The 24,993-nt window shown below is 45.0% G+C and overlaps 1 protein-coding gene across 1 annotated transcript in view; it reads right to left on the reverse strand.

The window, feature by feature from the left end:
• Nucleotides 1-24,993, reverse strand: part of STK32B (serine/threonine kinase 32B) — a 314,328-nt gene that overhangs the window by 69,685 nt on the left and 219,650 nt on the right. Inside the window, exons 7-8 of the mRNA XM_077280130.1 lie at nt 8,746-8,849; nt 3,185-3,301 (exon numbers count right to left, since the gene is read on the reverse strand). Coding sequence (XP_077136245.1) covers nt 3,185-3,301; nt 8,746-8,849 — 221 coding nt within the window. The remainder of the gene's footprint in view (nt 1-3,184; nt 3,302-8,745; nt 8,850-24,993) is intronic.

Consider the following 24,993-nt stretch of genomic DNA (forward strand, 5'->3'; position numbering starts at 1 on the left):
GCCTTATACTACAGGGTCTGCCTATTGGGTGCTGCCTTATACTACAGGGCCTGCCTATGCAGATGCTGCCTTATACTACAGGGTCTGCTTATGGGGGTGCTGCCTTATACTGCAGGGTCTGCCCATGGGGGTGGTGCCTTATACTACAGGGTCTGCCTATGGGGGTGCTGCCTTATACTACAGGGTCTGCCTATGGGGGTGCCACCTTATACTGCAGGGTCTGCCCATGGTGGTGGAGCCTTATACTACAGGGTCTGCCTATGGGGGTGCTGCCTTATACTGCAGGGTCTGCCTACAGGGGTGCTGCCTTATACTACAGGGCCTGCCTATGGGGTGCTGCCTTATACTACAGGGTCTGTCTATGGGGATGCTGCCTTATACTACAGGGTCTGCTTATGGGGGTGCTGCCTTATACTGCAGGGTCTGCCTATGGGGGTGCTGCCTTATACTACAGGGTCTGCCTATGGGGGTACTGCCTTATACTACAGGGTCTGCCTTTGGGGGTGCTGCCTTATACTACAGGGTCTGCCTATGAGTTGCTGCCTTATATTACAGGGTCTGCCTATGGGGTGCTGCCTTATACTACAGGGTCTGCCTATGGGGGTGCTGCCTTATACTACAGGGTCTGCTTATGGGGTGAATCGCTCTCCCTGCTCTGCCACTATGAAGCCCCTGAGCAGGCGGGGAGGAGCAGTGCCAGCAGTGGGCCCCACGCCGATCATCGCAAGGTCAGCTGATTCGGCATTTAGCCGATATAGCTGACCGCATTGATGAGGGAAGGAGTGCTGCGATATGCTCCTTCTCCCATCATCCCCTATCAGCATCTGACATCACCAATGCCGACACTGACAGCGGGCACGATGACGTCACTACCCGGCACCTGCTGTCAGTAGAAGAAGAGAGGTGAGTGTTTACTTATTGTGTTTTTTATGGGGTGCTACCTTATACTACAGGGTCTGCCTATGGGGTGCTGCCTTATACTACAGAGTCTGCCTATGGGGATTCTGCCTTATGGTATGATGTCTGCCTATGGGGTGCTGACTTATACTATAGTCTGCCTATGGGGGTGCTGCCTTATACTACAGTCTGCCTATGGGGTGCTGCCTTATACTACAGGGTCTACTTATGGGGGTGCTGCCTTATACTACATGGTCTGCCTATGGTGGTGCTGCCTTATACTACAGGGTCTGCCTATGGGGGTGCTGCCTTATACTACAGGGTCTGCCTATGTGGGTGCTGCCTTATACTCCAGGGTCTGCGTATGGGGGTGCTGCCTTATACTACAGGGTCTGCCTATGGGGGTGCTGCCTTATACTACAGAGTCTGCCTATGGGAGTGGTGCCTTATACTACAGGGTCTGACTATGGGGGTGCTGCCTTATACTACAGGGTCTGCCTATGGTGGTGCTGCCTTATACTACAGGGTCTGCCTATGGGGGTGCTGCTTTATACTACAGGGTCTGCCTATGGGGTGCTGCCTTATACTACAGGGTCAGCCTATGGGGGGTGCTACCTTATACTACAGGGTCTGCCTATGGGGGTGCTGCCTTTTACTACAGGGCCTGCCTATGGGGGTGCTGCCTTATACTACAGGGTCTGCCTATGGGGTGCTGCCTCATACTACAGGGTCTGCATATGGGTGTGCTGCTTATACTAAAGGGTCTGCTTACGGGGTGCTGCCTTTTTACTACAGGGTCTGCCCATGGGGTGCTGCCTTATACTACAGAGTCTGCCTATGGGTGCTGTCTTGTGCTATAGAGTCTGCTATGGGGGCTGCCTTGTGCTATAGAGTCTGCCTATGGGGGTGCATTATACAATATGGAGTAGGCCTATGGGGAGTGCATTATACTATATTTAGGATGATCTGGTGCATTATACTATATGGAGAATATCTAGGGGGCCATCATACAGTGTGGAGATTACAGTGAATGGGCCATCATACAGTGTTGGAGCCATTAAACAGTTTGGGGGCTACTAAGGGGTCAGTATACTGTGTGGGTGGTACTATACAGTGAGGGGTCATTATATTATGTATAAGAGAGCATCATACTGTGTATAGGAGAGCTGTACAGGGGGGAGACTCTGGACTTTATTAAATGGAAAGTGAGTACTTATTGTTATAGGGGAACTCAGATTACTGTGACTGTCAAAGAGGCACACAGAGGGCATTATCACTTTCTAGGGAGCAAAATGTGGGCACTGTTTTCTAGGGCATTTGCACCCAGGATTACTATATTATAGAGGGGTGCTTTAGAATTTAGAAGGCACAGAGAATGACACAGCAGGTGCAGTAATAGGGTCACATATGGGATGAGGAGTTTGTGCAGGTTGGGAATAGATGGTGATGGGGCTGGACTGTGAGAAGTAAAATCTGTCTTTGTTGTATTCTCTGCAGAAGAGTCCTGGCTGGAAGAAGTTGTCATGTCGGTCTGGGCCAGATGGAAAAGACGGGAAAAGTGAACAATTCCATCAGAAAGGACGTCAGTGGTAAGTCATTATCTGTAACTGTGCTGTGATCTCTTATGTGTTCTGTAGGACTGGTATCTACCACTGACCATATGGCGGTAATATCTATGTTGGTCTTTATATAGAGATTATCTTCAGTAATAGTGCGGTCATCTGCTGAAGTTCTCCTCCGCTATTAGGGCGCATCACCGAGTTGTAATCAAGGTTACCTGGTTAGGGGCCCATTCAGAAGTTTCGCCCCCCCGAACCAAAACCCTAGCTACGCCTCTGGGTGGAGCCTGGGCGGAGTCTGAAGGGGGCCCGAAAATGTTCCCAGTATGGGGCCCTGAAATTCCTGGTGGCAGTCCTTATTCAAGTCACTGTATTGTCATACTCATATTATGGTTGAATTCTTTAGTCACTGCATGTTGGAATTATTTGGTTGCAGTGCAGTGGTACTATGTATGGTCTCTGTACAATGTTATTATTCATTCAGTTGTCTTAGATCCCCCTGGGCGGGTTGAGGCTGCTGTACACATTTCTTCTGTTAAATCTGGTTGCCTTTGTGTGACCTACATAGTCCTATCTCTCTCTCTTTTTTTCTCTTGAATTTACGGGAAAAAAAAAAGAACAGGACCTTATAAGTATTTTTTATTTCAGATTTTTCATAAACTGCTGCATGTATGTAAACACATATTAAACACAATATGCAAGCAATGAATGTACAAATAAAATATTACCTTTTTAAGTAACACTACCATGTTTTTACACCACGTGGAGGAATAATGCACTCTTTCTATCTTGAACATGTTAAGAATATCATCTATTGGAGTAGTAGAATGGATTTCATAAGGCCTCTAGAAAAAAATGAGAATATGGTGTAAATCTATTTAATATATTAGTCTTTATAGTTAAATATAAGACACATTCATCATATATTTTATTAAAGACAGAAGTAAAGAAACAGTAGCTGATGTATTGTAATTTTATTAATGTGATACCGTATATACTGCGTGTGTGTGGACTGGAAAAACTAGTCCTCAGAATTGGGGACCATTGCCTGAGCAGAAGGAACCAACTGTTTTTCCAGGATAACCTTGTATGCGGCTTGATTCATACGTCCTTTGCAAAGAACAACCTGCCCAGTACCAGCCTTGCTGAAGCATCCCCAGATCATCACCGATCCTCCACCAAATTTCACAGTGGGTGCAAGACACTGTGGCTTGTACGCCTCTCCAGGTCTCCATCTAACCATAACCAGGTGATGATCTGGGGATGCTTCACAAAGGCTGGAATTGGGCAGGTTGTTCTTTGCGAAGGATGTATGAATCAAGCCCCATACAAGGTTATCCTCGAAAAACAGTTGATTCCTTCTGCTCAGGCAATGTTCCCCAACTCTGAGGACTGTTTTTTCCAGCAGGACAGTCCACCATGCCACACAGCTAGGTCAATCAAGGTGTGGATGAAGGACCACCACATCAAAACCCTGTGATGACCAGCCCAATCCCCAGACCTGAACCCCATTGAAAACCTCTGGAATGTAATCAAGAGGAAGATGAATAGTCACGAGTAGTGTTGAGCATTCCGATACCGCAAGTAAATACCTTAGAAGACGTCACTGCTTTGTGATTGGTCGCGTAGCGGTCACGCGACCGCTACGCTACCAATCAGAAGCTGCGGACATCTTCTAAGGTATTTCAAGCGCTTGAAAGACCTTAGGTGACGTCACTGCTTTGTGATTGGTCGCGTAGCGGTCACGTGACCGCTACGGACCAATCAGAGCGCAGTGACCTCATCTAAGGCCCTTCAAGCGCGCATTCTTAGGTACAACGGCTCCCGGTTACGGCGGTAAAGTCCAGGCTGCGTCGGAGGGTGAGTATATCCCTATTTTTTTATTTTAATTCTTTCTTTTACACATTGATATGGATCCCAGGGCCTGAATGAGAGTTTCCTCTCCTTCAGACCCTGGGAACCATACAGGATACCGTCCGATACTTGGTGTCCCATTGACTTGTATTGGTATCGGGTATCGGTATCGGATTAGATCCGATACTTTGCCGGTATCGGCCGATACTTTCCGATACCGATACTTTCAAGTATCAGACGGTATCGCTCAACACTAGTCACGAGCCATCAAACAAAGAAGGACTGCTTACATTTTTGTACCAGGAGTGGCATAAGGTCACCCAAAAGCAGTGTGAAAGACTGGTGGAAAGCATGCCGAGACGCATGAAAGCTATGATTAGAAATCATGGTTATTCCACAAAATATTGATTTCTGAACTCTTCCTGAGTTAAAACATTAGTATTGTTGTTTCTAAATGATTATTAACTTGTTTTTTTTGCATTATTTGAGGTCTGCAAGCAATGCATTTTTTTGTGATTTTGACCATTTCTCACTTTTAGAAAATAAATACAAAATGTATTGCTTGGAACTTCGGAGAAATGTTATCAGTAGTTTATAGAATGAAAGAACAATTTACATTTTACTCCAAAATATACCTATAAAGAGAAAAATCAGACAAACTGAACATTTTGCAGTGGTCTCTTAAGTTTTGCCAGAGCTGTATATTATATATATATGCAGCGCCCCAGGGTCCTGGTCATTGCAGTAATGTCATTCTTCCACCAGGGGGAGTGATATTACATCTGAAGGCAATAAAGGAGATCTCTTTACCAGGTATCACAAACCACACAACACACTTCACACTCCAGGCCACAAGGGGGAGCTATGCTTCTATCTACTAGGGCACTCCTCACAATTAGGTAAATCTGGTAGTCTGGACAGGAAGTGAGGCAGACGTGAGCTGGGCTTTACCCAGTGAGCTGCTATCTGAGCTCCGCTCAGGTAGTGGGTCCCTGACAGGGGTGGGATCCTATCAGAGGCCTAGACAGAAGGCCACGGAGCTGCGCCTGCACAACGTGCGGCAGCATCCTAGAAAAGAGACATTGAAGGGATTTGCGTTGCAGAGAGTGAGAAACAAAGTCATAGCAAAAGGAGAGGAAACCAAAGGAGTTCTGCTCTGCAAAAGGCTGCCTCCTTTCTGAGGCGCAGGAATCCGGTAGCCAGAACACCGAGGGAGTAAGGATCTCTACGCTTTACTTCAGAGACTGGCAGGACAGTTAATTCCATGTTAGCTGGCCGACCTTATACCCAGGAGGCACGGTGACAACTGTGGAGGCCGGGGCGTGATAGAGTCCCTGTAAAAAGCCTCAGGCCATCAGTCATATGGGTTTGTCCTATTCCTCCATCAGGGGGACAGAGAGAGAAAGAGACATTAACATCAGTTGTGAGAACCTTACCGAGACGCTCAGCAGGGACGTACTACAACACCCAGGCGCTAGAGGAAGGCTACTGATTTCCACCTGGATAAGGGGACTCTGGATTTGCCTTCAGACCGGCCGGACTCTGCCTACCCTGTGAAATGTAGAGAAAGAAGCAGCATCCGTTCCAGGTGAAGAGGGTATCAAAACAGTCCTTATTCTGCCATAGTAACATACAACGTTTCGGCCATGTTGGCCTTTGTCAAGTATACAATACACATCAACTGGCCACCATAAATAGTGTGGAGCCAAAGCAGGCCCCAATCACCAACAAGGGGCGGCCTTTATTATTTTACACCCTGTCTCAACTGTGCTTGCTGCAGTAATATGCTGAAGGGTGATAGCTTCTATCACCCTCAAACTGGGAAAAGGTTTATGATTAAAGATCGATATACGTGCTCTTCTAGTTTCGTTATCTACTTACTAGTATGTCCTTGTGGGCTGATGTATGTGGGGGAAACTACGATGGAGATTCGAGCGCGTATTAGCAAGCATAAGAGCACAATAAGAACAAAATTACTTGAATTACCAGTCCCGAAACATTTTGATGAGTGCCGACACTCTGTGAATCAGCTTAGATTTAGAGTGATTGATGGGGTCCCTACACTAAGAAGGGGTGGGAATAGGATACAGCTTTTGAAACAAAAAGAACTCAGATGGATCTCCATATTGGAGACTTTGCAACCGAAAGGGTTGAATATTGAATATAATTTACAAATATGTATTTCCTAATTCCCTCTCTATAGGTGGTGTCTGAATCTGTATATTTGTTTTTAATACTGTGTTTTTTATATTGTTTTTATTTTTATAGTGTATGTGGGATTTGATATCCAGGGAGATTTGGAGGATATTTGTGCCGGTTTTTCTTTGGTTTTGTCATGATATGCCTGTTTTTTTCCTTTTTCCCTCGTGTGCCAAATCGCTATTTATATATGTACACCCTGGTTGCCATGGAGTTGGCTGGGTCCGGATCTCCCGTGCATGAAGGGGCTCGTTGCGTCATGTGGAGGGCAGGGATGTGATAGGGCGTTCTGCCCTGGCTCCTCCCTGTCTCTGACGTGGCTGCTTGCGAGTCCTAACATTGCTGAGAGTATTGTCTGGTCTGGTGCTGCTAGCGCATGCGCTGTGGGGTCTGTCGATGCTGCGGTCATGTGACCGCGTGCATGTGACTTACCTGCACGCTCGCTCTGATGGTGCCCGATCGGCGGATTTGGAGGTGTATATGTAAGTTTCTTATGGTGTGAGGGGCTTTGTGGCTTATAGGTGGCATACTAACAGGAAGACCATGTGCGATCGGAGGCTGTATTATACAGCGATGACGGACTAAAGGACTGGTGGGCGGCTACTATGACAACCGAAGTAACAATGCTCTGATTGGTTCACGGCTGGAACAGCGGAATATCCCTTGTCAATTATGGAGAGTTTCTTACACTATATGGTGTGATATTTATGTATTGATTGCACTGCGGTTTTTAACTGTGTTTTATATGTGTTTTTTTGCACTTATCTGTATAAAATAATAAAGGCCGCCCCTTGTTGGTGATTGGGGCCTGCTTTGGCTCCACACTATTTAAGGTGGCCAGGTGCTGTGTATTGTATACTTGACAAAGGCCAACATGGCCGAAACGTTGTATGTTACTATGACAGAATAAAGACTGTTTTGATACCCTCTTCACCTGGAACGGATGCTGCTTCTTTTTCTACATTTGTGAGTATTGTTCCAATTGGATCCTTGGACTTTGGAGCGTGCATCCCAATACTCTGGTGCTGTTGGTTGTGTTTTTTTACATCTGCCTACCCTGTGGTCCGTACCCTAGACTGTGGACACTGAAGCTTTCAGTAAAGGTAAAGAGACTACAATCTTGTGTCCTCGTTCTTCACTGCGCCTCACACCATCCACCATCTACACACTGGGAAGCCCTGGTGACACACTTCACCTGTGGGAAGGTATACCATCTAGCTGCCATAACATCACCCCAGCGGACCCTTAAGGAGCGTCGGTCACCCTGACCGAATACCATAGGTGGCGTCACGAACATTATCCCTTTAAAGACCTTTCCCCCCATTTACAACGGACGTCCCTAGGGCCACGGACTGGGTCAGCCACCGTGACATCCCCCTTGAGAACTGAAGGACCCGATACCGAGTACCCCACTGCCCTACGGGGGCGCTCCACTTACTTTGCAGAATTTTGTTTCACACCTATCTAAAACTTTTCTGTATATATTAAAAATGTACATGCAAAGATAGTTGTAGTGAGTTACATGCCCTACTATTGAGCAAAGGTACATTCACAATTCTGCTTCTTGATGAACTCAAATTTACATTATCCTATAGTGGATCAGAGTCTGTATGGAGCATCTTGGTAAGTGTACTAACATGGAGAAAATATGGAGCTATTTGTAGAGCGAGCATGAGTCGCAGGCAAAACTGTGTAGATGTTTGGGACAAATTGGCTTGCGGGAGACATGACAAAATATTCTCCATAATTATTCTACATAATACCTTATACACATAAGACAGGTATCTTACTCATGGACTAACCAATAAACATTCAAGCCTACATAGGCAAACCATGCATGTTTATTTTTATAGGGAGAGGGGCCACTCAGATACCTTCTAGAAGCAAGAAAATCAATTTTGAAACCCAACACACCCTATCTTTGTGCATTCCTCTTAATGGGCCTTAATACACATTTGATTGTTGGAATGTTTCTGTAAAAGCTGAAGATTTACTGACGAGGGCAAGATTATTTTTATCAACGGTCAGTGATATAATATTATGGGATGTGTTACGTGTTTCATTGATTCTAAATAAAGTAAACCTTTTTTGTCACTACCACCCAAAATTGCAGTGGAAAGTGGTCTTCTAAGTTGTGTGGTCTTCTCAAAGAAGATTAGATAAATGGGGAGATCTTCCCAAAGAGGAGGTCCTCAGGAGAGGTTTTGTTCAAATTAATAGTTACAGATCCACTTACCCAACCTCTAAGGAGTTCATAAGCTGTAATCCCTAATGACCACCAATCCACAGGATACGAGTATCCAGACCCCACATCCATAAACGACTGGAACACTTCTGGAGCTTGAAATACAAATTTTATATATGAATTAATTATACAAGAAATTATATTCCATTTGGTATCATTCTGTAGATGTTATATAATAAAGTAAATATCTTTTTTTTCATTCTCATTGTCAAAGATCACAACCTGGGGGTTCACCTTACCCACCACGCTTTTAGCTTTTTGTCACAAGCAGTTCTCTGCTGTCCCCTATTGTTAGGATAATTACACGACTGGCTGACAATTAACAGATGAGGCTGCGGCTGTTTCCACGAATAGGCCGGTTATTGGAGAACTAGCAGTGATTGTATGGTATATACACCTCCAACTCCAACACATGGAACATATATATATATATATATATATATATATATATATACAGTGGGTACGGAAAGTATTCAGACCCCTTCAATTTTTTCACTTTGTTTCATTGCAGCCATTTGGTAAATTCAAAAAAGTTCATTTTTTTCTCATTAATGTACATTCTGCACCCCATCTTGACTGAAAAAAAAAGAAATGTAGACATTTTTGCAAATTTATTAAAAAAGAAAAACTGAAATATCACATGGTCATAAGTATTCAGACCCTTTGCTCAGACACTCATATTTAAGTCACATGCTTTCCATTTCCTTGTGATCCTCCTTGAGATGGTTCAACTCCTCCATTGGAGTCCAGCTGTGTTTAATTAAACTGATAGGACTTGATTTGGAAAGGAACACACCTGCCTATATAAGACCTCACCACTCACAGTGCATGTCAGACCAAATGAGAATCATGAGGTCAAAGGAATTGGCCAAGGAGCTTAGAGACAGAATTGTGGCAAGGCACAGATCTGGCCAAGGTTACAAAATAATTTCTACAGTACTCAAGGTTACTAAGAGCACAGTGGCCTCTATAATCCTTAAATGGAAGAAGTTTGGAAACACCAGAAGTCTTCCTAGACCTGGCCATCTAGTCAAGCTGAGCAATCGTGGGAGAAGAGCCTTGGTGAGAGAGGTAAAGAAGAATCCCAAGATCACTGTGGCTGAGCTCCAGAGATGCAGTAGGGAGATGGGAGAAAGTTCCACAAAGTCAACTATCACTGCAGCTTTCCTCCAGTTGGGCCTTTATGGCAGAGTGGCCCGAAGGAAGCCTTTCCTCAGTGCAAGACATATGAAAGCCAGCATAGAGTTTGCTAAAAAAAAAACACATTAAGGACTCCCAGACTATGAGAAATAAGATTCTCTGGTCTGATGAGACAAAGATAGCCTTTTTTGGAGATAATTCTAAGCGGAGAAAACCAGGCACTTGTCACGCTCATGCCCTGACTAGTGGGCTTGAGCCAGGGGGTTTGTGTGGCAGGCAGCTGCCAGGTGCTGCTTCAGGGTGGTGTCTGGCTGTGGCTGCTGATCCCACTTGGAGAACAGGAACACTAGGACAGGTGCGGGCATCAGGCAGGACTGGCAGATGAGCACGGCTGAAACACAGGGCTGGCAGAGACGGCAGAGACACAGGGCTGGCAGGTAGGGCAGAGACACAGGGCTGGCAGGTACGGCAGAGACACAGGGCTGTCAGGAATGGCAGAGACACAGGGCTGGTTGGTGTGGTGTAAGAAGGAGCAGGTAAGGACCTGTTCACACAGGAAGTGCAGATACGGATATGAAGTATGAAGGAACAGGTTGGGACCTGTTCACACAGGAGGAGAACCGCAAGGCTGCGGATGGAAGCGGTAGAGCAGCAACAGAAGCTAAGCAGAGCGGAACCGCAAGGAATGCGGAGAGGAGCTGCAGCAAGAGATTTCTGCAGCAGCAGAAGCAAAGCAGAGCGGAACCGCAAGGAATGCGGAGAGGAGCTGCAGCAAGAGATTTCTGCAGCAGCAGAAGCAAAGCAGAGCGGAACCGCAAGGAATGCAGAGAGGAGCTGCAGCAAGAGATTTCTGCAGCAGCAGGAGCAGAGCAGAGTAGAACAGAGCAGAACCACAGGAGTGCGGAGCAGAGGTAAAGCTGCAAGAGAGCGGAGCACAGGCAAAGCCACAAGAGTGATAACCGGAAATCCGAATACATAGCAAAAAAATCTGGGAAAGAGTACTAGTATATATATAGTGATAACCCAGATTAATTAAATCATCGCTCCAAACACTAAATGCCTAAAAAGAGGAGGACCGGGAGCATAGAGTACAAATATATATAAGAGAATCTTTATTTATACAAAACATTAAAATCAGGATATCAGTAATCATAACAAGTATTCCACAACATTACATGAAAAAGGGGGAAAGTGCAAACCCTCAACCTCACCACCCCAACGCTATAGGGAGTAATCATGTAGACATTTATGGACGGTAAACACCATATAGCTAAAGATAATCGCATGGAAAGAGAAAAGAGATTGCTGCTGTATCAGGACTCAAACAAGGGGTCTAAGGCAAGTGCACCAACTGATTACAATAAGTAACCCATGATACAGCAGCAAAAAAAGTGCAAAATGCTCTTACCCATGCAGAGGAGGGGTGGAGAGGGGAAGGGATCCCCCCGGTGGATGAACCCCGACGCGCGTTTCGCAGCGTTCACACGCCGCTTCCTCAAGGGGCCACAAGCCACAAGAGTGCAGAGCATAAGCAAACAGAGAGGACACAAGGAAAGACACAGCAGGGAAAGAAGCCACAGACAAGGAGACAGAGGTAGGACAAAGTTCAGACAAGGTAATGGAACAAGACAAGGTACAAGAGCAAAGACACAGGCACCAGGATATTCTGCCTCCTGGAGGGCGGACAGACCAAAACAAGGCAAAACAAGGACACAGACACTGAGACCAGGATATACAGCATCCTGGAGGGCAGACAAACAAGATCAAGGCAAGGCAAGGCAGGAGAAAAGCCTCCAGAGAAGGAGTAACACAGAGCAAGGCCTGGCAGCTCAGAAGCTAGACACTATCTGAGTTTAGACATTGCACAGGCCCAGTCCACAGGGTGGAGCTGCCCTAAATACTGGAGGCCTCTTGGTAATTGGTCAGGAACACATTAGACAGGTGCGCCCTGATTCTATAAGAATCAGAGAGTTCTGGCGCTGCCCCCCTATGCACACAGCCAGGAAGCATGCAGAGAGCAGGCAGAAAGCAAGAGACAGAGCATGGACCCGGCAGCAGACAGACTACAACATGACCTGGAGCAGTGGGTAAGATGGTGTGTGAGAGATGAGAGGCCATGCTGTGATGCCAGCAGAGTTGTTACAGCGCTGCTCATCACCTGCCCAATACAATCTCAACAGTGAAACATGGTGGTGGCAGCATCATGCAATGGGGATGTTTTTCAGCTGCAGGGACTGGATGACTGGTTGCCATTGAAAGAAACATGAATGCGGCCAAGTACAGAAATATCCTGGATGAAAACCTCTTCCAGAGTGTGCTGGACCTCAGACTTAGCCGAAGGTTCACCTTCCAACAAGACAATGACCCTAAGCACACAGCTAAAATAACAAAGGAGTGGCTTCAGAACAACTCTGACCATTCTTGACTGGCCGAGCCAGAGCCCTGACGTAAACCCAATTGAGCATCTCTGGAGAGACGTCAAAATGGCTGTCCACCAACGTTCACTATCCAACCTGACGGAACTGGAGAGGATCTGCAAGGAAGAATGGCAGAGGATCCCCAAATCCAGGTGTGAAAAACTTGTTGTATCATTCCCAAGAAGACTCATGGCTGTACTAGCTCAAATGGTGCTTCTACTCAATACTGAGCAAAGAGTCTGAATACTTATGACATGTGATATTTCAGTTTTTCTTTTTTTAATACATTTGAAAACATTGTTTTTTCTCAGTCAAGATGGGGCGCAGAGTGTACATTGATGAGAAAAAAATGAACTTTTTTGAATTTACCAAACGGCTGCAATGAAACAAAGAGTGAGAAATTTAAAGGGGTCTGAATACTTTCCGTACCCACTGTATACCCCGGTATGATTACTGCTAACTCCACGATAACCCAAGAACTACTCGCTGCCACCACCAATCCTTTTCTAGATGATTGGATGCCATTTTAGGTAGCATACGGTTACAGGGGTGCGGTCTACAGAACAAAACAAACAGAACTATTACATTTTATATTTAATCCAGAAGGATTGGCAGTGGTTATAAAAAATATGCAAAAGTTTTTACATGATATTAAAAATGATCCCGGATAAACATTACTCTTAAGGTGTATCACCAAATGTCAAGCTCTTTTATTTTTATAACCATATATCACTTTTTAAAGGGAACCTGACAGTTGATTCATGTTGCTTGAACCATAGGCAGCATGAATCAGTGTCTAGCTCCATCATTTCAGCCACATTTGCTTTACTATGAAATTTTGAGATGTTTCAGAAAAAAACATACCGTATATACTCGAGTATAAGCCGACCTGAGTATAAGCCGAGACCCCTAATTTTGACCCAAAAAACTGGGAAAATGACTCGAGTATAAGCCTAGGGTGCAGGGCCGGTTTTAGGCAAAGTGGGGCCCTAGGCAAAGTTTATAATGGGGCCCCAAATGCTAATATATTGCAAATCACACAGAAGCATTTCGGTTGTATTTACAAGCGCTGAGTTCAGGACGCTAAACGAGTGTGATCGACAATACTGAAGTTGTTCAACGCTTGTTTCCTGGCCTCTTTCCACCAGCTGAGGAATAATGATGGGACAGAACGATCACTAATAGATCACTAACAGATCACCATACAGTATCATGTTATCAGCAGCACATCTACAGTTTACACCGGCGATGTGCTGCTGAGAACAATGATTTTTGTTCCAGCAAAAACAATCTGAATATGCATTTTACTTGTTTAGTAAAATACACCCCATAGTCCTCCATATATTATAATATGCACCACAGTCCTCCATATAGTATAATACACTCCCTATAGTCCTCCATATATTAAAATACACTGCTCAATCCTCCATATAGCATAATACACTCCTCATAGTGCTCCATATAGTATAATGCACCACCATAGTCATCCATGTAGTACAATTCACTTCCCATAGTATAATGCTCCCCATAGTTCTTCATATAGTATAATGTATTCCCCATAGTCCTCGATACAGTATAATGAAGCCCACATATAGTATAATGCAGCCACCACCCCACAGAGTAATGTAACCCCCATATAATATAATGCAGCCCCCCTCATAGTTTAATGCAGCCCCCTCATAGAGTATGATGCAATTACCCCTCATAGAATATAAATATAATACAGCCCCCCATAGAATATAATGTAGCCCCGAATAGAATAGAATACAGCCCACCTCCCCATAGAATATAATGCAGCCCCATCAAAGAGTATGATGCAATCATCCCTCATAAAATCTAATACAGCCCCCCACAGAATATAATACAGCCCACCTCCCCATAATATATAATGCAGCCCCCCATAGAATATAATGCAGCCCCCCATAGTATATAACACAGCCTCCCCCATAGAATATAATATACCCCCCTTAGTATATAACACAGCCTCCCTCATAGAATATAATATACCCCACAATAGTATATAACACAGTCACATAGTATATAACATATAATATACCCCCATAGTATATAGCCCAGCCCGCATAATATAGCACAGCCCATGTAGTAGATACCACAGTCCACGTAGTATATAACAGCACACGTAGTTTATAACAGCCCACAGAGTAGTACACAGCACAGCCCACAGAGTAGTACACAGCACAGCCCACAGAGTAGTATACAGCACAGCCCACAGAGTAGTATACAGCACAGCCCACAGAGTAGTATACGGCACAGCCCACAGAGTAGTATACGGCACAGCCCACACAATAGTATACAGCACACACAGCCCACACAGTAGTATACAGCACACACAGCCCATGTAGTAGTATACTGCACAGCCCTCCCCCCCCCTCAAGAATGGCCCGACAGTCCAGTTAAAAAAAACCACACTCCTCACCTCTCCTCGTGCCCGCGCTGCTCCCTGCTCCAGTCTCAATGGCTGCCGCTACACTGCCTGGCACACAGTGAGTGTGCGATGATGTCATCGCGCACCCGCAGTGTCAGAGGCAGAGCGGGGAATGATGGGAGAGGGAGCATCGTTAGACGCTCTCTCCTCCATCATTAGATTGAACTGTACCGGCGTCATAGACGCTGGTATAGTTGAATGTGGTGGCGCTGGCGGGGGGGGAGAGTTGGCGCTGGCGCCGCTGACAATGGCACAGTGTGCAGCGGCCCACTACTGGCACCGGCCCTTCTGGCATTTGCCAGAACTGCCCGATGGCCAGTCCGGTCCCGAGTGACATCATCACTCCTGGTGCCAGCGCACACTGCAGAGCAGCCTGTGCAGGATGCTGACGAGTGACAGTAGGTATCATTAATTTTTTTATATCACTTTTTTACATTGGAGTTTTGGTTGCTGTGCAGACTGCCGTGTGTGATTGGTGTGATAGTGCAGTTCAAAAAACTCACCAGTGAGCAGTGAAGTGTCTATATGGGAACACTTCTCCTGGGTGGCAGCACAGCTCCTGTACTGTATCCTGACAGGGGCTGCTGTGCAGCGTCAGGACAGCGTCAGCGGTCAGGTGTCACATAGGAAGGTCCTGCCGCTGAACAGCAGCTGCCAGCCCAGGACACAGTATAAATTATAACCCTGAAGCCTGCTGCAGAGTGAGGATGGACGGCCATAGCAGAAGAACAGGAGAACATGCAGAGCGCAGGTCAGGTCAGGTCATTATAACACGCCTGACTGCTTCTGCCTCCGGAATTGCAGCCGAGAGCGGACATTACAATAGATAACACAAGGCAGTGCAGCGCTGGGAAACCTCGCATTGCAGAACAGATAAGACACAGACACACTTATGTCTGCCTCTCCTGCAAAGGGAAGCACTGCCTTGTGCTATTTGAATTGTAAGTAAGCTACATCGTGGAACCAGCAGGCAGCAGGGGGGCCCCTGGAGGAGTGGGGGCCCCAGGCAGCTGCCTGGTCTGCCTGTGCATAACGCCGGCCCTGCTAGGGTGAGAAATGCAGCAGCTACTGGTAAATTTCAAAAATAAAAATAGATACCAATAAAAGTAAAATTAATTAAGACACCAGTAGGTTAAGTGTTTTTGAATATCCGTATTGAATCAGGAGCCCCTTATAATGCTCCATACAGTTCATGATGGGCCCCATAAGATACTCAATACAAAATACGCCCCATATAATGCTCCATACAGTTTATGATGGGCCCAATAAGATGCTCCATATTAAAATATGCCCTATATAATGCTGCACAAAGGTTAATAATGGCCCCATAAGATGCTCCATAGAAACATGTGCCCCATACAATTGTGCATAAAGGTTAATAATGGCCTCATAAGATGCTCCATAGAAACATATGCGCCATATAATGCTGCACAAAGGTTGATGGCCCCATAAGATGCTCCATAGATTATGCCCCATAAAATGCTCCATAGATTATGCCCCATAAGATGCTCCATAGATTATGCCCCCTAAAATGCTCCATAGATTATGCCCCATACAATGCGGCATAAAGGTTGATGGCCCCATAAGATGCTCCATAGATTATGCCCCATAAAATGCTCCATAGATTATGCCCCATAAGATGCTCCATAGATTATGCCCCCTAAAATGCTCCATAGATTATGCCCCATACAATGCGGCATAAAGGTTGATGGCCCCATAAGATGCTCCATAGATTATGCCCCATACAATACTTTATTTAGGTTGATGGCCCCATAAGATGCTCCATAGATTATGCCCCATAAAGGTTGATAGCCCCATAAGATGCTCCATAGATTATGCCCCATATGCTGTTGCTGCGATTTAAAAAAAAAAAAATCACATACTCACCTCTCGTCGCTCAGGCCCCGGCACTTGCGATATTCACCTTCCCCGTTCCACCGCCGGGCGCTGCTCTGTCTTCCGCATCCTCTGCAGTGACTATTCAGGCAGAGGGCAGCACGCACACTAAAAACTTCATTGCGCCCTCTGACCTGAACAGTCACAGCCAGAGGATGCAGAAGACGGAGCGGCACCCGGCGGTGGAACGGGGAGAGGTGAATATCGCGCAATGCTCACCCTCCCCCGTTATACTCACCTGCTCTCATTGTGATCCCTGCTTGTCAGTGACAGATGGTCTCCGGCGCCGGCAGCTTGTTTCGGTGTTCAGTGGTCACATCGTATTGCTCATTAAAGTAATGAATATGCGTCCATATTCATTACTTTAATGTGCGGTACCATGTGACTGCTGAACACAGGAAGAGCTGCCGGAGACCATCAGACTCAGAGATGCAGAGACGCGCCGGGAGCAGGTGAGTATGATTTGACAGCTGCCGCTCCCCCTTCCTCACCGACCGCCTGGGACAACGACTCAAGTGTAAGCCAAGAGGGGCACTTTCAGCCCAAAAAAATGGCCTGAAAATCTCAGCTTATTCTCGAGTATATACGGTACTTTTAAAAGTTAACCAGGGATTACATAGTTCTGTGGACTAGTCCTATAGGTCGCTCTCTTGTGGCTCCTCCCTTCCCTGTTCCTTTAGACAAAAAATTTGCTTCCTATACACATATAGAGAGACCTGTCAGTCATGGGAAGGCGAAAGGGAGAAGTCACTGGAGACTTACCTTGTTGGATTGATCATCCGAGCCGCAGAGTCTCTGTATGATTTTCAAAAATATGTTTTCGCTGAAATGCCCTAATATTTCAAAGTGAAACATACATGGCTGAAATGCTAAAGACATACAGTGACTCATGCTGCCCTTGGTTCAGGGTTCTTTTAAAGTTACCCTTTGGTTTAAACTTGATGTTGGTGCTGATAAGTAAACTGCACAGATTTATAGAAACAGTTATGTCACGATTCGACTGGCGAGTGACCTGGGACCAGGGGCACCTTTCCTGGCCTTAACACTATGGGGCGCCCTAGCTCACACTGTTCCCTGGGATACTTCAGATGGTGAAGATGCTGGGGCCTCCGCCCTTGCCCTATCTCCTATATTAGCCCTTTCCCACACAGGGAAGAGGGGGCGCTACTGTGTACTACACCAACCCGACAGACAAAATAACTGAAAATAACTGAAAACTCCACACACACAAAATATACACTCACATATAACAGAGGTATTCACCAGGGTGTGTAGGGAGGGGGAAGAAAGCAAAAAAGGAAAGGATAAAGAATTTCGAAGCATACACACCAGGCAACAGTCGCTAATAAAGCACTCGGTCACAAAACCAATTTCTCCCACTCCTATGTCCTGCAGCAATTGCTTACTCAGACAAGGACTTAGCAATCGAGCCCAGAGATTATAGGTGAAAGGAGTGGCTAACCGAGCACAGCTGAATGCAGGAATTTCCAACATGGCCGATTAACCCCTGTTCTGCTTGAATAAATAAACACGTTTAATACACTGGAGAAGTAGGAGTAGGAGCCACCAGACGCTTCAGTCTTCTGGCTCCACTTCGTTGCGGTAACCCCGTGATGAGTTAATTCTGATCTTGTCAAATCAATTGATGTTACAGAAATTTGCAAGTACAGACAAGGTTATGATGGGCATGACTCTGGTAAATTTCTCAATTCCTTAGTGACAAATGGTTAGTAGCAGGGTTGTGCCTATACAGGATGGAGAGGTTGCAGTCAACTCCGAGCCAAAGACATAACTTCCCCCCCATAAAATTTCAACAGGACTAAATGTTAGATATTCTAACTATCCTATATTGAATAAAATATCTTCAAATGACCTTTTAGTCAGAAGAATCATTCCATGTGGTATGGAAAATAGTGTGGGCACTAAGCTGCACATTACAGCCCTTTTAATTCATGACCTATGGCAGGCTTCATTTTCCTCATAACAACTTGTGGATTTCACATGGTATACCACAGCGAATCAAGAGGGACTTTCCTAGACCATAAAAGCAGAAGCAGGGAATGCAGCAGCCATTTTGGAGTGAATCTGGATAGTGATTAAATGTCAAAGCTCATAGGTTAGCTATAAAGATAGGAAGAGAAAATCACTATATATATATATATACACTGTATATATTAGTCATCTGGGCCACAAAGTTACAGCTTTTGAAAGTATGTTTTCTCTAAAACGCAGTAGCATCTCAGAGTAAAACATATGTGCTAAAATGCTAGAACCAGACCCTGATTTATGCTGCTGATAATGTATGATAGCAAAACTGTGATGTAGATTAATGCGCGATGAGAAGAGAATAGTGTCATACCCGTTTTTCAGGGCAATTAGAGGTTTTGAAGGGCTGGTGAATCAATTTACTGCAAAGTGAATTTGTTGGGAAAATTCCAAAAAGCTGGAGAATTCAAATTTCAAAAGATTTGCTGATATCTAGCGTAGACTCACGCACCCTTTTAATATTGTGCTGTCAACCAAAGAAGTCCTAAAGGTGCCCGATGCTATTTGGCATCAAAACATTAGCTGTAGATGCTTTCATATTATGGCTGGTTGTATAATCATGTCAAAACTCCCTCCTCAGCTGTCCTTTACAAAAATCTGGCCGACCTCGCAATTTGTGAAGCACTCTGTAGCTTATAGTAGGCTCAAGTGCCGAAAATGATTAGTTTGGCCTCTGCTATTTAGCCATACAGTATTATTTGTAGGGTTTTATAAACCATCCTCATAATCACAATGTACTTGCAGCTTGGAATAAATAGGCCTGCATGGTAACAGGACATAGATGTTCTGTCTCGTCTACCTGCTGTGCACCGGAGGTGCGATAGTTAAGCACATTTGTGAAAAGAGCATTGATGTAAGGTGCTGTTCCCCTATCTCCATCAGCCTTCACACAGCCCGGTGAATTGAGCAGCCGTACAATGTAGAATTGCACTCTGCTTCACTATCATGATGTGTAATCACCGGGCCGCTATTCAAACCTGCCTGATAAGGATCATATAATTTGACAGCAGTCACATTTACAGAGAAAAAAACTGTCACTTTCATGACAAAATGTTCAGGGAGTCAGACATTGTACATTACGGGGAGATGTTTACCTAAAATATAGAAAATCACCATCTGCTACCTGGCTAGTATATTCTGCTGGCACTTATATGTTTTAGGCGGTGTGAGCTAATTGTACTACCTGCCATGTTCTAGTCCAAATCAAATAAAAGGAGGTCGAAATGTGAAATTGTTGTGAATGACTTGCATCCAAGAGTAAAAGGGCCTCAATTATAATCTCTATTTTTAATTAAGTAAATACAAGCACCTTCCCACTGACACCAGGACAAGAATGTCCAATGTATTCCTGTTGCTCCCCTGAGTATTCCATTTTTATTTTTTTTTAAATCCGATATATGGTTCCGGAGAAAAGTGACTTTTTATTTGTTGCTAATTTTCCTGGTTTTAACAATGGGCGTAGCTCACAGGTTAATTATGCAGAGCAGCCAAAAGACACACCCAAGAGGATCCTGTAAGCACTAAATAACAAATGTCCATATCTCCGGAACCGTATGTCTGATTCAGAAAAAAACAAAACCAAAAAAAACCCCCCCAGGATACTCAGGGGAGGAGCGAGAATAAAATAAGAGCAAACATTGGACATTCTTCACCTGGTGTCAGTGGGAAGGTGCCTGCATTTACATCATCCATAAAACAGATTTTAATATAATAAAAAACAAAAAATTCAGGGGAGCAGCAAGAATAAAATATGAGTAAAAAAATTGATGACTTCTGCCCAGGAGACAGGTCGTCTTTAAGGAGTTTTGTATTAATGGTCTACTTTTAGGTTGGGTAATTGATATTTGATTGTTTAGAGTCTAACTCCGAGCATTGCCCAAATCAGCTGGATGAGCTGTAACTGAAGCCCACTGTCCAAAGCTACGATATCAGCTATAGCCACAACTGTGAACGGTACTGTGACTGGTAAAAAAATGAAAGGCACATGAGGCTCATTGAAACACTGTGCCCCCTTTATTTAGCAAGAAAGACCATTCATTAAATGTTCTCCTAGTAAGGTTAAAGATACTACTCCAATGGACCTTCATCTTTTCCATAAAAATAGGAAGCAGCAGGAGATGCAGAGGCTTTATCTACATTTAGCCCTGGTGTCTGGAAGAACTCAGTGAGATATTCTCAAAATAGCAAGTTATCCCGTACCCATTTTATATCTATCAATATTGGACAACCTACTGATCGATGGAGTTCAACCAATGGGACCCCCACTGATTCCAGAGCATGGAATTCGGGAGCTAGTCTTTACCGAGCTCCATCTTGAATGGAATAGAGGTGCGAATGCTTGACGTCTGCAATCTTAATTGTCGATGGGACTAGAGGAAAAAGTGGAGGGCTGGGTATGACTTTCTCTAGGTAGTTCTTGAAATAGACTAGATGTATCCATCCTGGAGAAAAGGCAAGGTGGAGGGAATGAGTGGAAACGTGTGTCACTCGTTCCACAGTGTTCCTTATATTTTTGCAGTGGACTTCTTGAAAATAAAGAAAACAAGGCACTGATTTGACAGATGTAGGCAAGAGGAGAAAAACAGAGGTTATTAGATACAAAACAACAAAACGAATAAAGGGGATGGGGGAACTACAATACCCAGAGAGATTAGCAAAATTAGGATTATTTAGTCTAGAAAAAAGACGACTGAGGGGCGATCTAATAACCATGTATAAGTATATAAGGGGACAATACAAATATCGAGCCGAGGATCTGTTTATACCAAGGAAGGTGACGGGCACAAGGGGGCATTCTCTGCGTCTGGAGGAGAGGTTTTTCCACCAACATAGAAGAGGATTCTTTACTGTTAGGGCAGTGAGAATCTGGAATTCCTTGCCTGAGGAGGTGGTGATGACGACTCTGTCGAGGGATTCAAGAGAGGCCTGGATGTCTTCCTGGAGCAGAACAATATTGTATCTTACAGTTATTAGATTCTTTAGAAGGATGTAGATCTGGGATTTTATTATGACGGCATATAGGCTGAACTGGATGGACAAATGTCTTTTTTCGGCCTTGCTAACTATGTTACTATATTACTATGAATGGCTGAATGCGTTCCGATTATCGGAGGCAAATCGTAGATGCTGCAATTTTTTTCCTCGGACTATTCGGTCCAAGGAAAAAACATATGCACGGCCCAAGTGAATAACATGGGGACGACGATGGTTAGTACTCATCCAATTTTTACGGTCGTCTGTACTAGCCCTTAGAAAAGCGACTTCCACTTCATGCAATAACTTCTGCGTCTGTTTTCAGGTGTGAAGCCTTATAGTAAACTTGGGAATATGGAAATCGGTAAGTCAGGTTTCTCTGGTGATTTGTGGTCATGTAACTGCCTGTTAAGGATGCCGACATCTGAGAATCTTGACAGTGTGCAGTGCACACGCTGTGAGTATTCAGGGGTCTGCAGTCACATAGAGTAACTACAGACTTATGGCAAAAGGCCAGACAACACCTTTAAATTTTTGTCTATTGTAAATAAATAGCTACTTTAGAAAAAAAATCATCTCCTCCAGTTGATGCATAAAATAATTTCAAAAACTGATATGAAAAGTTATAAAAGATCTGTTCGTTATCATGTTCTCGAATGTAGCACTTAACCTTTGCTGCCCGAGCAGGGTACTTGTCACAATAATTAATCACTTTGTGGTAAATCAGATGAGGATATTTTACACATGGAAATGAAACAGCCGCAATAAAGGTCAATTCAACATCATTAATTTATGTTTTTCATGTGTATTGCCGTCGTCCTGATCAGTAACAATCAAGGACTTTCTTCTCCCAGGAAACAGACATCATCCTTAAACTTGCGAATCAAATGATTAATTCTATCCCTCATAGAGTGTTATCTGAATTTTCAATCCAGGTTTGTAGTATTATAACTTCAATCAATACTGCTGCCCTAGAATAGAAAACCCCGAGCACAAAGAACGGACCATGACCTTTCCCAACAACAAAGGGTAGAACCTAGAAACTAAACATCAATGCCTCCTCTGACTGCAAACCTCCATATACACTGTCTGCCTAGGAAGAGAACAGTCATTTGCATCTAATAATCAATACAGTAGTATCCTAAATTAACGCTCACACATAGTATTTACAAAAAAAAGAATCACAAAAAAGCAGGAGCATGAAAAAGTGGGTGCAAATTTCCTAACAATAATTTTGGCCAAAACATCAACTAATGACTCATGTATTTTTTTTTGAATCTTTGCCTGACAGTAATTTTAGAAGAGGGAAATATGATGTCTGTCTTTGTGGGGTGCACTTATATAGGCCATGACAGCCCATCTGATCTATTAGTATAGGCTGGACCATGTTAGGACTAGGCAGTGGACCCTCTGGGCCACGACTTCAGAGCCCCCGAGGGTGAGTGAACCAGATGGTGCACCCCCTGTACAGGGAGCGTTAGGGACAGGCCCAAGGAGGGTGAAGCCGCAACTGCCAGAGCCAAAGGGACGACTGAAGATATAACAGAGGAATCAGAGGACGGAGGGAAGAAGGTGCAACTGAAGAGGCTAGAATGGCGGAGGCACCGGACAGATAGAGGTAGTATGAGACAACGTACTGACCGGGAAGATGAGGGAAGACGTGGACGAAGACAAGGGAGACTCGGAAGTAGCAAGCACAGCAGGAATTAAGGACCGGCAGTTATGACAGGAACACAGAACGAGAAGGCACGTCAGGAACACGGGACTGGAAGGCACAGCAGGAACACGGGACTGGAAGGCACAGCGGAAACACGGGACTGGAAGGCACGTCAGGAACATGGAGCTGGAAGGCACGTCAGGAACACGGTACTGGAAGGCACGTCAGGAACACGGTACTGGAAGGCAAAGCAGGAACACGGGACTGGAAGGCACGTCAGGAACATGGAACTGGAAGGCACAGTAGGAACATGGGACTGGAAGGCACGTCAGGAACACGGAACTGGAAGGCAAAGCAGGAACACGGGACTGGAAGGCAGGTCAGGAACACGGAACTGGAAGGCACGTCAGGAACACGGGACTGGAAGGCACGTCAGGAACACGGAACTGGAAGGCATAGCAGGGACAACCTGGAAACAAAGCAAGAGACGCACGGAGCCTAGGAACCTAAGGAGATGCTGGTATTAACTAGCGAACGCAATAGACGCAAAGGCGTCTTACCCGGTCAGATGCAGGAAAGAAATACCCGACGGGCGCCGCCATATTGGGGCGGGACCAGCGGGTCACGACCTCCCAGAAACCCCGGCGGTGAGAGAAGCACGTCTGCGCATGCGCGGACCGCCGAAGGGACGAACACCAGGGAAAGCAGAGGAAGAGGAGCGAGGAGGAGTGTCGGGAGCGCGCCGGCCGGACAGGTAAGTATTGCGAGGTGTAACAGACCAACAGGTGGTAAGCCGGAAGGGCGCTCTACACACATCTGTGTGACTGGCACTTTATACTGTGCTACCTCCATTACATAGGATTGGGGACTCTCTGCATCCTACACTGGTATTTTAATCATGTTTTGGTAAGTATGGACTTTTTTCGGTGATATGTTGCATATTTGATGTCCTTTTCAGTGAATTCCATATGCATGGATTGCGATCGTAAGTCCCCATCCCCTTAAGACTAAGTGTAGGCCATTGACAAATATTGTGGACCAGTCACATCTGAAAATTGCAGACTTGACTGGCTCTTTACACATATCTGTCTGATATATAAACCCGACCTGACTGGTGTGTTTGGCACTTCTTTCCATGTGGACCTGAGGTGTGTGTATAGTAACACATAGGCTAACATTGATCTATGTTCGCTTCGGCCGTCACACAGAATGATATAAGAATGTGAATATTATTATTATATATTTTTATAGCGCCATTTATTCTATGGCGCTTTACATGTGAATACGGGCCAAATATAGACAAATGCATTAAACATGAGCAAAAAACAAGGCACACAATTACATAAAGAGGGAGGACCCTGCCCACGAGGGCTCATAGTCTGCAGATGGAGCTTAGATGCACTTATAAAGTCCGATTTCCCCCTATGAGTGAGCATTGACCATCAACAGTATATACAAGCTGAGTCAAAATGATGTAGTATGCTGCTATTCTGTGCAGTAAATTGGAGAATGGAAACTTTATGGACCCATTCGAAGTCAGTAGGAAAAATATTGATCAAAATGGATCTGTCAAGTGTGTAACAACCCTGCCAGCATCACTGCATGGCCTTCCATCCCCCACCTGCCTGATACATCAACTCACTCACCCCAGGCCATGCTGTGAG

Source organism: Ranitomeya variabilis, chromosome 1 (genome assembly GCF_051348905.1).
Source record: "Ranitomeya variabilis isolate aRanVar5 chromosome 1, aRanVar5.hap1, whole genome shotgun sequence".
Taxonomy (NCBI): Eukaryota; Metazoa; Chordata; class Amphibia; order Anura; family Dendrobatidae; genus Ranitomeya; species Ranitomeya variabilis.